The following is a 17,054-nucleotide window of genomic DNA, read 5'->3' on the forward strand; positions in this document are numbered from 1 at the left end:
TAATAGTTGACATTAGTTAATTTTTATTATTTTATTATAACTATTATTATTATTAGCAATAGTTAATAGTTGACATGAAAATACAGCTTATGTAGTGCTCCTTTTTCACATGCAAAATATGCTCAGGAAATAGATGGAATAAGCTGTTCTGTTTGGGATGTCAGTGTACTTACCAGTTTTCAAGTTCTACTCGAGTTAGGAATGAGATAAGCATTCTGCTTTTATCTAGAAAAATATTTACTCATGTTTTTCATAAGAAATTAATGAAATATTTCATTCATCCCTACTGGCAGTGTTTGTGTGGCGCTTGCTTTCCATCCCTCATCTTTTCTATTTCAAAATACATCCTTAATTTAGTATTCTCAACATTTAATTCACGGATTTAATGGCGCGTTTAATGTGTCTCTCCCAACAGTAACTGAGTCACTTCTGATGGTGTTCTTGAGACAAGTAAATTCTCTGGAAGGACACGTGTGCAGTTTTTAATTCCCTGATAGTGAGGAAATTAGTGTTCCTTTTTTTGTGCTGTTTCCAACTGCGTGTTGGATTTTGTCCATGATTTTCTCTGTCTCTAAAGAGAAATGAGCAGCTCAAAATACTGAATATTCCTGTGTTATTCTGAATAACTTGGATACCTTGGGGAACAGAAAAACTCGGCTAACAAAGGTTCTGAGAGCCATAGGGGAGATGCATCTGATGCAGAATAAAGCTTGGTCTGGTTCAGTGCTGACCCAGAGAAAATAAACCTTCCCAGAACGCAGGAATCAGAATTAGGAATTAGAAGTGCCTGCAGAGTCCAGCAAAAATGAATTGGGGCAAGAATAAGCGTGTAAAACTTTGAGCAAGCTAATCTGGATCTGCAGAACCACCTTGTGCAGTCTGCTGATGGGCTGGGTGCTGCAGTCACCCCTAGTTTAGGGAAACAGGCTGCAGGACAGCACTGGACTAGTGTCTTGCAAACATTAAAACTGAGCTGTACCTGCTGCAGTTCTGCTTCTGTCCTTACATGCATGGAATCATTGAACAGTTTGTGTTGGAAGGGACCATAAAGCTCATCCAGCTCCAACCCCTGCCATGGGCAGGGACACCTTCCACTAGAGCAGCTTGCTCCAAGCCCCCGTGTCCAACCTGGCCTTGAACACTGCCAGGGATGGGGCAGCCACAGCTTCTCTGGGCACCCTGTGCCAGTGCCTCAGCACCCTCACAGGGAAGAGCTTCTGCCTAAGAGCTCAGCTCAGTCTCCCCTCTGGCAGGTTCAAACCATTCCCCTTGGCCTGTCCCTACAGGCCCTTGTCCCAAGCCCCTCTCCAGGTTTCCTGCAGCCCCTTTAGGCACTGGAGCTGCTCTAAGGTCTCCCCTTCAGGAGCCTTCTCTTCTCCAGGCTGCCCCAGCCCAGCTCTCTCAGCCTGGCTCCAGAGCAGAGCTGCTCCAGCCCTCGCAGCATCTCCGTGGCCTCCTCTGGACTTGCTCCGACAGCTCCATGTCCCTCTTGTGTTGAGGTCTGCAGAGCTGCATGATGCATTTAAACTAAAGGCATATTTGAAAGTTGATTAGATGAGCAAAAAGCCCATTTAAATCAAGAAAAACAAACAAAACACCCAATCCCAAAAGCCTCCCGAGCGTGCAGTTAATATTCTTCATTGGCAGTTCACATGGTCATTTCTCGTATCTGAAGTAATCAAGAATAATCAGAGATACAACTTCAAAAGAACTGACTAGTTCATTTTGTCTTCTGGAAGAGCATCTAAAAGTGAAATAGTTATCTTTGTCACCCTGCCATCTACTGCATTAGATTCCTTGGTTTTTGTATTAGTGTCTTGGCTTTGGAGGCACCAGATACTGTTTTTCAAATGGGAAGTTGTTCATTCTCATTTAAGTGACATTTTCCCCAGGTACTACTTGGCTTTTTTCATAGTGCATCCCTGAAAAGCAAGTCTTGGAGAAATATCAGTATCATTTAAGTCCAGCCCTTCAGTAGCCATTTCCCAGTCACCATATTTCATGATAATAAATTGAGGTAGGCTAGAATAATTGCATTATGTGGGAGCTCCTCATAAATACATTGTGAATTTTATACTTATTGTTTTATGGGCATCCCTTTCATATGTGTCCAAATGTGGATTTTTAGTCAAGTGTGGGTTAGGCAACGTAGTCCAAGGGCTGTATTTGCAGGTAAGCCAGAAGCTATTGCTGGTTGCTGTGAATTCCAGCTGAAACTGAGAGCTCCTCTGAATTGCTGTATTCACAGGAAATGTTTTCCATTGGCCCCTATTCATGTTTACTACTAGAATAATAAGAGTCAAAACACAATGAGTTATTGTTTCCGTGTGGCACAGCAGTGCTAGTGGCTTTTGAATGCGTTTTGTCAAGTGATTAGTCTGCTCCCTTCTCAAGATTGAATTGCAAATCATAAACCAGTTGTATGATTTCAGGCACAAAGCCCAAAAGTTTTGTTCGGAAAGCGTCTTTAGGATTTAGCCTTTCTGCTACTTCCTGTCTTAACCCATTTTAAAGTTCCCTGTAAGTTATACTTGTAAAACTCTTAATTCTTCTGTCTTCATCTTTTAAGGATCATTGATAATGTTTTGATGAAGTGCATTTTCCCCCTCTGAAACATTCTCTTTCTAAAACATTGATTGCAGAAGTTCCTGTTTTTCCCTTGGTAGAGGACTTGCAAAGAGTTGGCTGACTGAGAATATCCTGAGTGTTTTACTGTACTCCCTTTGTGACTTGTGCTGTCTGGATTTCATTAAGAATCCTTTTCATTGAATTTTGTTATTGTTGTTTATGCTTCATTTTAGCTGTAGTCTTATTTTGGTTTGAGTTAGCATTTATACCCCAAAGCATGCTGGTCTTTAATAGTTCTTAATGTGTGAGTCTAGTAATACAGAAGCAGTATGAGAAGAAACACATTTCAAGTCACTGTCGTATATAAATATTACTATGAATGGATATTATCTCATCACTGTGTGTTGTCATTTAGGTTTTGAGGATGATTTCCTCCTATGCTTTGCTGTTGAGCACAAAGAAATAATGCTTTAAATTGAGTGAAAAACGAGCTTAAATTCAGTGGTCAAATAGTTAGACTTGTGACTGAGGTGGAAATCTTCTATTTCCAGTCATTAATATCGCCTATAGTTCAGTCATAAAATCGGAAAAGTCCATTTGTTTCTTCCTTTTAAAGGTATTGGTTTAAAATCATTGCTCATTGACTGTGACAGGGTTATGTAAAGCAGCTGGAGCTTTCTTTCAAAAAGCATTCCACAAGGCTGTAGTGCTTCTCAAATCAGTTGACATGGCCATGGTGTAACCAGCAAAGGATGGGTGCCTCTTTTGATCATTTTCACACCTAGTTTGAAAGCTTTGGGTTATCAGGAAACTTTTTAATTCCTTGTAAATGGAATGTTAAACCCGTTAATCTTTGGTTTGGAAAATGTGAACACTGTGTTCATCTTTAAATCCATGCAGGTACAACAGCTTCAGAATTGCAAATGAAAACCCAGGAACAACTTGAAACAAACCCCAAATCCAACGTCCCCTTTTGGGCTGTCGGTCTGTAAATGCAGCTGTCGTCAAGTGTTAATCTCTGTATTTTTCCCTATAGATCTAATGCTTAGAGATAACAATAGTTTTTCTGAGATTCCATTTTTAAGCAAAATGGAAGCTAATTTATAATGTGAGTTATTTAGACGGGTCTTTCCTTCAAAGACCAGTTCCAGAGTGAAGCACAGGTTTCAGTTAATGGCACAGGTTTAAATACTTTAGATTTTGAATTAGGTGTGGTTTCCTTTCTGTTTCCTTTCTTTCTTCCCCTGTTTCATGCTGCTATGGGTGTTCCCTGTGTAGCGTGGGAGTCGAAGCACAAAGTGAAGATGGCCAAATGCTTTCTTTGTTCCACGGGGTTTAAGTAGCATTTAAGGAAACTGAAAGTTATAATCAGAAACAGCGTTATTTCAGGGGTTAGCAGGAGCACCGCGTTTCATTTTTGAATTAGAAATACCAGACCTCAGTAAGGCTTCTTGCTAATTCCGAACCCATTCTGCACAGAAAATGTAAGAGATATTTCCTGTGACTAGTGTGGGGCTTGAGGACATTGGCAGTTTTCTTTTTTCCTATTCAAAAAGTAAGAAAGTCAATAAATTTGTCGCTTATTTTTTTATCATTTCTTCACTTGTTTTCCTGTAAGTGGAAAAATGCACTTTACAAAAGATGTCAGCTTGCTTGCAGCTCTAGATTATACCTCTGACAAATCTGTCGTGTTTGTGAAGAGTGTATTAAAGGGGATGAATGAAGAGGTACCATTGACCCGGCACCCATCACGCATGGCTCTGAATAAGAGTGGTACAGAACACTGCTGCTGCAGGTTGTCCTTTGATCAAAGCCAGCTTGACCCAAATCAACCACCACCAAAAAGCTTGGTTTAGTAACAGTTTGCTGCAAAAACCTTTGAGCTATTACACACCTTTTTCAATGTGATATTGGCTCCAAGCCTGTGTAGAGTTGCAGCGGGCTGTTGCAGAGCTTGCTCTCTGAGTTTCACTTGCACAGCTTTGCACGTGCTTACCCGGCTTTCTGAGCAGATGTCGCTGGTTTTCACTTCAGCTTATATTGGGTAGTAATCGTAAAGATTAATGCACTTGGAGAGTAAAAAATACTTGGCTGTCTGCTTCCCAAAATAATTTCATAGATACTAATCAATTCCTACGCTGTAATCAAAAAATTCAGATCATGCAAGTTTGAATTTCTTTATAAATCACACCCATGCCCATTTTGCTCTTGCCCCAGACAAAAATGGTAATAATTTTTCCTCCTTTATGCTGGTATTTCGGAAGGAATGCATATCAGCGTTTGAAAATCATGTTTTGGTTTTGGTAGGGAGCTTGCAGGTTGGGGGGAAGTTAATGGGTTTGCATAGAAATAAAACCGGAGCTGTACAGGAGCATGTCAGACTTCCTGCTCTTCACATTCCCCCTTGTCCCTTGAGTACAAAAGCATTTCTGGGGCTGATTGCTGGATGAGGCTGCCTTTGAAGACCACTGTTGTTACTTTTAGCTTATTGCTTGCTGTCGCTCAGCAATGTGTGCTCTTGCAAAGGTGCATGCATGGAGCTGTTCCAAATAATCAAACCTGTATCTGCCTGACAGCACAGCATCACGTAAAGGGTCTTTAGATTGCTTCTATTTCTTACTTTGTTTTTTACCCATACTTAGTAATGTGTCTATATGCTTTGCTGCTTCAGAAAATAAATCCTTCATTTAGAATTGCATTTAATAGTGGTATGAGGAGAGGGAACAAAGGATTTTAACACCTCTTTGCAAGTTTTTCATGGGATCAGGGTGGCAAGGTTGAATTACATATGAAATCTCTCCTATATTAAAATTTCAATAGCTGACTGCTATATAAACAGTTTTCTGGTTTAGGAGCATAGGGGAGAAGAGAATGAGGTGACAGTTAATTTATGCAACAAGAATTCAGCTGTATTGTTAGCTTTGAGACTACCGGGATGATATGGCTCTGGAGACAGACAGTTGGCATCTGTAGTTGCTCAGTTTCCTAAAATGTATCTACCATCCAGACTACATTGATAGATGTACCTGAATTAAAGGGTGAAACATTTTATGTTTTATAAGTCAAGTGACAGTGACAGTGTCTCTTCTGTAGGCTACAATTAATCAACAGCTCCATGAGAGGATAATCTGCGCAAAAGCAAAGTGCCGCATCCAATAGTTAAGAACGTGGAAAAGTAATTTTGTCTTCAAACCTATGATGTTAGATTAGTTACGAGGAAAGAAGCTCTTCTGTGTGAGGGTGCTGAAGCACTGAAAGAGGGTGCCTAGAGAAGTGCTAAATGCTCCATCCCTGGCAGTGTTCAAGGCCAGGTTGGACACAGGGCCTTGGAGCAAGCTGCTCTAGTGGAAGGTGTCCCCTGCCTGTGGCAGGGGTTGGAACTGATCCCTTCAACCCAAAACAGTCTGAGTTTCTAGGATTGTATCTTTGAGAGTTGTATCAATGCACCAACTGTTTGTGAGGTGAAGCACAGGCTAGTGGGAGACTCGGGTGGTATAAAATGAGAAAGCATGAGAAGGTGAAAATAAGGGGTTTTTGGTTTTTGATGGTAACAGCACTGCATTCAATAATGATTAAAGCCTCCCTTTTATTTCACGATTGTTCCACTACCTGATGAGTCTGGGTCTTTCCAGAAATGGAAATCACTAACCAAAATTTCCTTATTAAAAGCATGGTAATAACTCTTTTTGATAGAACCGTTTTTCTTGTTTTGAACAAGTATGGCATATGATCTTATTTTGAATTGGGATTCCTCCTGTATCCCAGCATCAATCATGCAGAGAAGGCCTGTTAGAATTCAGTTGGCATCTTCTTAAATATAAAGCAAATTTTATCCTGTGCCACTCAGCAGGAGCAGATATTTGAAGTTTTAATTTTGGGAGGGTAACTTCTATCTTTAAACAATGCTGGAGCCCAGTCTGCTTTTATTTCCCATTAAATTCTCTTAAACCTATTCTGTTCAGGTTTAAATAATGAGTAAAGGGAATACATTCCTGAATTCATACAGTGTTGCCTCCAGAGCAGTAGCAATTGAAAGGTGGCTGAATTTTAACTCGTGGACGTGTTGTTATGGTGACACAAGTTCCTATTTGCCTGCTCTAAAAGCTTAACGAGGTACCCGAGATTATTTCACTGACACTTTACATTTCAGTGAAAGGTTTCTTTTTGAGATGGAGTTTAAATTGTATATATTTAAGTACATTTACAGAAGGTTATTTTTATCATTAAAGTTTTTATTTTGAGGGGAGTCAATGGAAAAGTCTTTGTAGACACTTGGACTGTTACTCTTCTGCCTTTCAAAGCTTATTTGCAGAATCTGGAATCAACCTTAATGTGTAAACCAAATATAAACATAGTCCATCAAATGTAAGTTTGTAAGGCGAAGTATATCTGGCTTTCAACATTTCCTGATGACAAACTCATTGCTAAGTCATTTACATATGTAGTTTATGCACAGAACTTACTGTGTTAAGCTTAAAACATGTCTGAAGTATTCGTATTATAGTGATTTTTTCACTGTACTGCTCTGGGAGAGCCTTCTCCTTCCTGCCTGAGGGTTTTGTTATAAACCTGTGCCACAGACCTGGCCAGGAGAGGACTGATCTACAGCACGGTTTGGCAAGCCTTACTTCTCCCCAGAAAACACTTGGCTACGGTGCTTAAACAAATTTGATGGAACCCTGGGTCAAAGCAGCAGTTTCATATGGCTGTAGATCTAGCATGGGCCTTGAGTGCAAGGAGGGCAATTCACTGACTGCACTTGATGGCATGAGTAAAATTAGAGTATGAGTATAAATGCTGAGCAACAGAGTTCAGTCGAGCCAGTAAGGCTGTAGTGAAACCAAAGTTACAGTAGCTTTAGTTACTTTAAGAAGTTGAATCTGATGCCAGGAACGTTACAAGCCAAAGGATGAACTCATCCAGAGTATCAAGCTTCAGTACTATTAGAAAGCAATGAGTATCAAACAGTGAGTAGTGAGCAGCTTTGAAAGTGCTTTTGGCATGAGACCATGAAGGCTGGGCTTGGCGTAAATCCATTTCAGGACACAATCTTATATTCAGCCAGAGGTGCAGTAAATATAAACGTTCCAATTTAAGAAGTTAAAATAACTTTACACTTGTGTCACCTCCAGAAGCAATACTTGCAAATTTTCCCTTAGTGAACTTTCAGAGAGGAGGAGGTTCTAATAGAAGTGGCAGGAGGGCTGGTAGTAAAACCAACCTATTGGGATATCAGAAAGGTGTTGGCCATACATCAAAAACCTAATGGATTTCAAAGAGGAAAGGAAAGCCATAAAGTGTTTTTGACTTGGTGTTTATCTAAAGCAATTGCCAACAATAATTAGGGGAGAATGCAATCTTAGCAAGTACTGTTCAGATTTTCTTCCTTCAAACCACGTTTTCCTAGTTAAGTCTTAAGAAATACATGTTGCTTTTGTGTTAGGAATCAAAACACAGATAAAAGTAATGACGTCATTCTAAACTTTGCAAAGCAGGCTTCGTTAACTTGCACATACTAAATTTAAGCAATCAGCAGGAGAACGCTGATAAGCCATTTCTGTGGATGAATAGGGGCAGGTTCTTAAGAATGTCCTGGAAAGAAATGAGTTTCATGACCTCTTTTGTCTTCATTAAAGCATAAAAAAGGCCCAAAAGGGAGTATTAAGCTTTTCCATAGTTCAGGCTACTTTTGAGTAGAGATTTGTCTTACAGAATACTTCAGCTTCTTACAGACAAGTTATTTAGCTTACCTGTGGCAAGTCTAGTGAGCGGGTATGTAAAACAAGAAGGCAGAACTTGGTGACCGCTCGGCTTCCCAGAGCTCATGTCACATCCGTTGCACTTTGGATAATTGCCATTTGTGAAATGTGCTCAGAAAGTTCTACCTCTATTTATTCTCTTACAAATAAAACCTTTCTTTGCCCATGAAGTAGCTGTTTGAGTTACCTGTTTTTCCATGGCAATTGGTTTGATTTTGAGTCAGCTGATGACCAGCGGGCGCCTTCAGTGTCTGTGTTGTAAGCAAGGAACAATGTAGAGTGGATACCACTGAGATCCTGTTCAAGGATCTTTAATGTTCTAACCTAAATGCAGAAAGTATATGAACATAACTAGTATTTTAATTTGGGGCAAACTGATGTAGTACTTACAGCTAAGCAATTATACTTACTTGTGCTAGCTCTTCAGTCAGAGGAATGTCCTGATGGCTGTGCTGGTTTGGGCTGGGGTAGAGTTAATTTACTTCACAGTAGCTAGTAGGAGGCTATGGCTGGATTTGGGTTGGAAACAGTGTTGATCACACAGGGATGTTTTGTTATCACTGAGCACTGCTTATGCAGAGTAAAGGACTTTGCTCCTCAACCCACCCCACCAGTGAGGAAGCACAAGAAGTTGGGGAGACATAGCCAGGACAGCTGACCCCAACTGAGCAAAGGAATATTGCAGATAATATGGAGTCATGCTCAGTATGTAAAGCTGGGAGAAGAAGGAGGAAAGGGAGTGTTGGGAGTGATGGTGTTTGTAGGCAAGATGGAGCCCTGCTGTTCTGGCTATGGCTGAAGGAGAATGAATGGGAAATGATGAATGGATTTCTTGTTTTGCTTGTGTGCACAGCTTTTGCTCTACCTATGAAATTGTCTTTATTCCAACCCATGAGTTTTCTTGCTTTCACCCTTCCAGTTCTGTCAGCCCTCCAGGAGGGAAGGAGTGAGGAGCTGCATGGGGCTGAGCTGCTCATTGGGGTTAAACCACAACAATGACAAAATAAGATTGGGTCTTTGTATAGTTTATGTCCATAAATGCTGATATTCTAGTAAGCAGCTCTTCTCTGTTACTGTTTGAATTTGCGTGGTTCCATTCTCAAACTTGTATTTCAGACTCTGTGTTCAGGTTGACTCTCACATTGCCAGCTTTTTAAACCTGAAATTCAGGAAAGTCTAAGGGGCTTTTTTAGCAGTATTCTGTAATGATTGTATTAATTTTCCCTGCAATGGCCTCAGGTGTGTGGCATGTTCTCTTGCTTTCTTTAAAGAGTTTTCTAGCACTTTAGAGCCAATTCTTGTGACACACAGCAGCAATATAACATTATTATTCAGCGGTAGTAGCATCGATTGGGTTCATAAAAACAAGGAAGTTTTAACTTGCTCAATGATGCTCTTATGTGTATGATTCTGGTTAAATTAAGTCACAGGGGGTCTGTAGGTGAGGTTAATGAGATTCAACTGTGGTGTGTGTATATCTTTTGACAGCTTGAGGAATTATGTTGTGTTCATCCAGCTAGTCCTTGCACTAACTCTGTTGGGGGTCAGACTTGAAGTAAGGGCATGTGCTTAACTTCATTCTACTACAGGAGGACAGAAACCTGTATAAATGATGAAAAAAAGATGGGATTGGAAGGCCAGGGAGTTTTACATGGGAAGGGAGTTTATTGCCTGATGCTTACGTAAAGACAACAGCATGGAGGCTCCTTGCTGGACTTAATACACTTTTCACAACTGGGGCAAGGGAGCACTCTGTGCTGGTAGATACTGAAAGACGTTTTAGTTATTAAGTGAAATAGACAACAACAGTGAATTGCTTCTGGTCGGCTGTGTTTGAAAGTATTTTCCCAGATAAAGTTTCACTTCTGTCAATGGGCTCCAGCGAGCATTAAATGAATGTGAATTTTAAAATATGGCAGTGGAGGCATGTTCAGAAATACCACCATTAGAAATGTGTGATGCATGATTTATCTTTCCACACAACGCGAGTACAGTTACTTCTCAAGCTAGGTTCTGTTTCCAACCATGATTCAAGAGGACTGCTCTGTAGAGCAGCTCTGCTTTCATCTGCTCTTCATCTGCAGATTAGTTTTATTACTTCATACAGCTGTCATTATGCCTGTTGTAGTTGCATACATTAAGATCAGAGGGGCAATCTACATAACTAATTTTTATGTTCTCTGCTTCTCTTTGCAGTTGATGAAGGTCGGATCAAGGAACTGGGCAGGGTGAGAGTACTCCACAAGAGAACCGTCATGCCTTACAGTGTGTATAAGAAAAGACGAAAGGGACCAAGTGATGAAGCCAGTGTCCAGCAATATGCAAGTCTGGTTGGACAGACCTGTTCAGAAAGAATGTTGTTGTTTAGAAGTTGAGAAAGGGTGAAAAGGCGTTTTGACGGCGCCTCATCTTATTGCACTGCCACTGGGTGATATGTACTATAGTTGTGTGTTGGTATGCCTCCTCAAATAGCAGTATGAACTACAGGTATATATCTAGGCTTGTGTGAATACATGGTACTGTGTTTTAAGGCCAATTCCAATAAAATTTACAGTACAGCAAGGCTTTAGCAATATAAGGTTAGAAAAACATGCTTGCAATATATTTTAATGAAGTAGCTCTAGCCTTTCTATGCATTTTGAATAATTCCGAGTGTCTAAGCAAAATGAAAAACAGGTGTCTTTTTTTTTTTTTGTAGAGACAAAGGTTGACTAAATCTGAATTAACAATAATTACAATTACAACTGGTCTCAAATAGCACCTTGGATATCTGTCATTAAAAATTGCCATGAAATTTATGCTCGCATTCGTATTCTCCTGGACTCTTGCAAAGAGAATTGGAACGTGCTGTGACTTTCTAACGTGAAATCTGGCATGGTTTGGTTTTTATTTCAATAGTATATTTAAAAATCGGAAGAAATTGTTTTCACTGCACGTCCTTCATTTGTTTGAAGCAGTAGGTTAGTGTCTGAGGTCCTAGTGAATGTAGGAGTTCACAGTGGATTCTTAGTGGCAGGGGATGCAGTGCTTTGGAAAACGTTCCCCTTTAGAGATGAAACAGAATAGTTGCACTATAAATATACCAAAGATATGCAGCCAAGAGGCACAGTGGGTTTTTGGTATAAGCCTTATCCTTTGTCTAGAAAGAGTGGATATTGTAGTATCAAAATTTCCACTAATGTGAAATAGAGCTTGGAAGGTTTATCCTGCAGCTCTTCGGTGCACATTTCAGAACTATGCTAAAACCACCAGACATGAGGTACCACTGCTGGGGTTTGTTGCAGTTGTTTTTTCTTCTGAATTGCATGGGAAGACTTAAATATCATATTCCTGCGTTTTTTACTGTTTTGTTTATGGTGCAGCAGCTCACAAGTTAACATCTTGTATGTTGACATCTTAATACCATTGTATTAAATACTTCTTTTGGAAACACGGGAAGTTGCGATGCTTTATGAAAGCACTTTATTAACTGATACCTGAATGTTGTCATTAGTAGTCTGCGCACCTATCAAGCCATACAAGTTATAGGCATTTGGGGAAATAACACTTGTATAATTTAGTAATGTATTACAACATTTTAACAATCCCAATGCATTTGTGTTTCTTATCTTCATGGATAACAGAAGCTAGTATTTACCTTGAATCAACTTGAAGTTTCCTGTTAACTCTAGAAAAAAGATTCCTATTCAAGAATACACGTGTAGATGGTTTACGCCAGAAAGGAACCAAATTCCACTTTACCCTCTGAAGGTTACATCTATCATTCATGGGTTTGATTTAATTTTAAACACTTGGCCAATATTATTAATCATTTATTTGTATGTGAAACAGGAGATTCAAGAGCATCATAGATTTAACTTATTTTCCATATCTTTTTGATCATTCTAATAGCATCGATAGCAGAGTACAGCTTCAGCAGTGATTTCAAAAAGTCATTTTGTTTTATTAATTGGGATGTAGTATATTGATCTGCTCCCAGCCTGCAACAAAATTGTTTCATTCTGTCAGCATTATAGGTGGTATGTATTCATCTGTTGCCTGGTACCAAGAAGTTTCTGTATACTGTACCATGTAGCTTGTCCATGTCTTATCTAAACCTGTTGCCACGGGGGAGCCATTAAATACTGCTATGAACATTAGTATAAAGAGTTCATTTCTGCCGAGAAGGTACTCTTGCCACTCAGTGAAATGTCAACTAGTATAACGTTTTCTGTCTACACAATGTGTTGAAAAGCGGTGATGCCCATATGGCCTAAAACCAAAATAAATGAGAAAACCTTTTTGTATGATATAAGATCAGTTAACGGGCACAGACTTGCAAAATCCTAAAGATTATCAGTTATGAGGATTCCCATTTCATGATGGCCTCGCTGTGCTCCTGGAGAACTTAGAGTTTCTGTTAAATAGCACAGGAGCAGACTTAATGTCACTACTGAGAGTTCTTGAAGAGCTCCATCTTTTTGTGCCCACTATTTGCTACTGATATGCCTTCTAGATATGTGTTAGACTGCTGTCTGATGCTGTTTCTCTTGGGGAGCTTTTAATGACTGCAGTTAACTAAAAGTGACATAAGATTGAAAGGTGATTACAGCATAAGGTTGTTGTTAGTGTGACCACTAAAGGTAAATGACCATTTCCTGTGAATTCTGAAATGGTGCTTTCACTTTCTGACCTCCACTGGAACTGCATCACCACGTCATGCTAGGCTTGGGACTCTTCCTGAACTCAAATAGGTATATATCTCTGTATATATATATATATACACATATATATATATGTAAAAAATCAGTTGAGTTCATCTGATGTATTAAGGTGAGATCTGACTCACTTCTTTAGTGTTATTTCAGAAGGAGATCAGTGCAGTATTTTTTCAGGACTGATACCTCTGCTTTAGAAGTGGAATAGAGTCCAAGGATGAAGTTCTGGACTTCAGTGGAGCAAAAAATTCACCACTATTGCAAATTTATTTGTCATTGAGAATTACTGAAGTTAGAGAGACTTAATTTAGTACAAAACTATTTTATAAGAGAGGGTTTTTTGTGTGTACTTAGTTTGTGAGAGTTAATCCCTAACGTAAGATCGCCTTGTTCTATCATCTGTTGATAAATGAGCATGAAACAGTGGTAAGAAAATGCAGAGCTGTGACCAGTGCTAAAAATACCATTCTTTGTTTTAACTGGAAATAAATGGGGAGCTTTCTCATTTCCAGCATCAACACGTTTCGGTAAATGCAAAAGTACCCGCATGTTGAGTTTGTAATTGCTTTTCGGCAGCCCTGTTTGACTTGCAAGTATAGAAAATAAAGTTATTTCTAGTCTCTGTGACTTATTCTAAGTACTAGCTCTGAGGATGGCTTCTGTATTACTTTGCAGCTTTTTGCAAATGGAGACTAGATAGGAGTAGCTGTTTATTTTAGTTAGGCTGTACCATTTCTAGTTGGTTGGAAATAACCCTCTCACTGAAATAAGGAGGCAAACAAACACCACAGACAGCTGGGTTCTGTGTACAAGGATAAAAACACTGATTCGTTCTCAATGAATGAGGCAGGATTCCAGCTAATCTTGGCTTCCTGAATGAGATTTTTATTGAAGCCCAGTGCCACTGCGGCTCAAAATTTTGGTGACACTCTGTCTCATTGATCCTTTGGAGTCTACATCCATCAGTGTTGTTGAAGCTCTGTTAATATTATAGAATCCTGGAATGGTTTGGGTTGGAAGGGACCAAACTCCATCCAACCTGGCCTTGAACACTGCCAGGGATGGGGCAGCCACAGCTTCTCTGGGCACCCTGTGCCAGCGCCTCAGCACCCTCACAGGGAAGAGCTTCTGCCTAAGAGCTCATCTCAGTCTCCCCTCGGGCAGGTTCAAGCCATTCCCCTTGGCCTGTCCTTACGGGCCCTTTTAAAAAGTCTCTCTCCTGTCTCTGTCAGGTGATTGTTCTGAATTCCCTCTCTTTCTGTTAGTCCCATATAATCTGTCAAACATGTATTATGTGCTGTCCTCCTCAACCTTTTCACCCCCAGCATCTCCCCCCAAGCTTAACGGTTCTTTTTGCTCATTCTGTCCCAGTCCTGCTACAGAAAGAGTCTGCATTTGGAAGGGTGTAGATAATATTTAGGGCAGAAATCATCGCCACATTTCAGGGACATCATCAGTGTTTCCAGCAGCATCATAGCCACATATTGTACCCAATATGTTTAGAAAACTGCACCTTCAGAACCTCTTGCATATGATCTCACCTACTGAGCATAAAGGAAGACAGATTATGTTTCCACTTGCCAAATGATTTGTTTCCCTAAGCTAGTCGAAGCAATGGAGCATTTCCAAGCCCTGACTCTGTGGCTTTCCTTAGGAGGCCAGGGTGGTGAGCTGTGTTCCTCGGTCATGCTGGAGCATCGGCTGAGGAAGGTGCTGCAGAGGGAACACTGAGGAAGGGTTGGTGATAACCCAGCATGATGGAGAGGAACCAGAGGTGGCTGCATTAACAGGTAAGGAGCCATGTGATTTGCCTTTAGTTATGAGAGAGAGATTGGTCTCACTGGGGAAATAAAAATGCACTGTGGAAAACAAATTGTATAAATAACACCATTTATACATGGTGTTAACCATGTGTGTTAGCCGTAGCTGCTAACAAAATGAGTATAACAGATAGGAGGGTTATAATAAGCTCATTTTACAGAAGTGTTTTTGGAAAACATGGTTAATAAGTCACCAGGTATACAAGCACTTGCTAAACAGAACAATATAAATACATAAAACCGTATTTATAAATTATCTGCTATGTGCATTTTATAGCACATTTAAAGCTCATCTTGAAAGCTTTAGTTTTGAACAGTATTAAAATAAGTAGGAATGTAAATAGATTGAATTAGTGTATAAGCCTAAGTACAGCGTATGTTAATGCTATCTATATTAATAGGAAACAATATTAAAGCAGTGACTTAATGATCATCTTAGACAAGTAACAGCTCAGCAGCTTTCTGGCTGCATCTCTTCATGGTTATGTGCTAATATTTTGATGTTTATTCATTTCCTTATTATAAGTATTCCCATCAGGTTTTTGTGCTTCCCATCAGTTATTTCCACTTGGGGTTTGACACATAATACATGTGTCTGCCAAAAGTCCTGCTGAGAGATTGCTATCAGGACAAAAGAAAGTGTTGGAAAGTCTGTTAAGTAGCGAGAAGGGAGCTCCGCAGGGACAGTCAGTCTGCAACCTTTGTGCTGCACAAAAAGCAGGGTTTATTTACAGTTTAGTCTGCTGCAGGCTTTAAAATGAATGTGTCAGTTTTCATGCATTTCCCTTGGTCGCTGACATCTGATTGTCATTGTCCAAGAAGGATCAATGGAGCGTTGTGGAGTATTAAAAAGAAATCATGTTTTAAGGTCGGTGTACTGCATCCATAGCAAAAAGCTTGAGAATGCAATTGTATGAATCGCTGACAGAGGGGAGATTTAGAACGGGTATTAGGAAGTTCTTCCCTGTGAGGGTGCTGAGGCGCTGGCACAGGGTGCCCAGAGAAGCTGTGGCTGCCCCATCCCTGGCAGTGTTCAAGGCCAGGTTGGATACAGGGGCTTGGAGCAAGCTGCTCTAGTGGAAGGTGTCCCTGCCTGTGGCAGGGGTTGGAGCTGGATGAGCTTTAAGGTCCCTTCAACCCAAACCAGTCTGTGGCTTTATGATTCTATGGAATCTGCTGGAATTCTCACTCAATGTCTACACACGAGCAGAAGAGTGTAGGCTGGATGGGACTTCCAAATCCTGTTTGCTGCTTCTCCCCTGTCTTCTCTTCTTGAGGCTGAAGTAGAGTAAGAATATGTCCACCATCCCTCACATGGGTGAACCTCACTGTTTGCATTAATCTCTAGTGAAGGTGGTTCAATATGCTCCTCAGAGTGTTTTTTCTGCACGGAATGGTGTCCTTGTTATTGAAATCTTTAAAGCCTGGTTTCTAAGTTTCATATTTTCAGATGCACATGAACCTGGCTCATTTCATCCTACCTGAATATGAAGAGTGCTTATCGAGGTTCCTCCTTGCAGCAGCTCTACACACTTTAGAAGACCGTTGCCAAGTTAACCTCCTCTTTCTTTTCCCTAAACTAAGTGATCCCTATTGCCTTTCAAAACAGTCATTTTATTAAGATATTTCATTGAGTTTTCTTAAGTGTTCTCCCCCTTGCTCCACAGTTTTAGTGAGGTGCCCAGCTGCCAGCTGCTCCAGTAACCAAAGTAATCATGATTTCAGTGCTTTATACCAGCAAATAAATGTTGCTTTTCCAAAATAATAATTGGCATGATCCTAACTGTTAAACGCAGATCCTGATTTTCTGTTTATCTACCACACATCAGGGAAACAGGGTGAAAAGCCAACCCTTACTATACCAGCAAACACAAGTTTTTCCTCTCCTTAAATGCTCCCGACCTGCAGCCAGCAGAGGGCATGTTCCAGCTTGCAAAGTTCATCGTCGCACTAACCCTGCTCCTTGTTTGAGTAGCTAAATTTTCTGGTTCTCTTTTATTAACGTCTCCTCCTGAGTTTTAGCTTTTTACTCTGCTCTTAATTGCGGTGTATCAGAAAAAAAAACAGATGTGGTCAACTGAGGTTGAGAAACTTCTGTGCTTCATCAGTAGAATGAAGGACGAATTTGTTAAAAATCAGGATTAAAAGCTATTTCAAGACAAATAGTGTAGCTTTTACAACACTAGATTTATTACATATACTACCTTCTC

General features: G+C 40.2%; 1 protein-coding gene across 12 annotated transcripts in view; it reads left to right on the forward strand.

Annotated features, from left to right (window-relative positions):
• The window catches only part of ATE1 (arginyltransferase 1), an 87,534-nt gene extending 73,873 nt beyond the window's left edge, over positions 1–13,661 (forward strand). For all 12 annotated transcript variants that reach the window (XM_061364174.1, XM_061364184.1, XM_061364171.1 and 9 more), the window contains one exon: positions 10,524–13,661. In XM_061364174.1, coding sequence (XP_061220158.1) covers positions 10,524–10,702 — 179 coding nt within the window. In that variant the 3' untranslated portion in view covers positions 10,703–13,661. The remainder of the gene's footprint in view (positions 1–10,523) is intronic.
• Positions 13,662–17,054: the final 3,393 nt, after the last annotated feature.

Source organism: Neopsephotus bourkii, unplaced genomic scaffold, assembly GCF_033783945.1.
Source record: "Neopsephotus bourkii isolate Nb327-2 ecotype Australia unplaced genomic scaffold, CSIRO-AGI_Nbou_v1 NB_1189, whole genome shotgun sequence".
NCBI lineage: Eukaryota > Metazoa > Chordata > Aves > Psittaciformes > Psittacidae > Neopsephotus > Neopsephotus bourkii.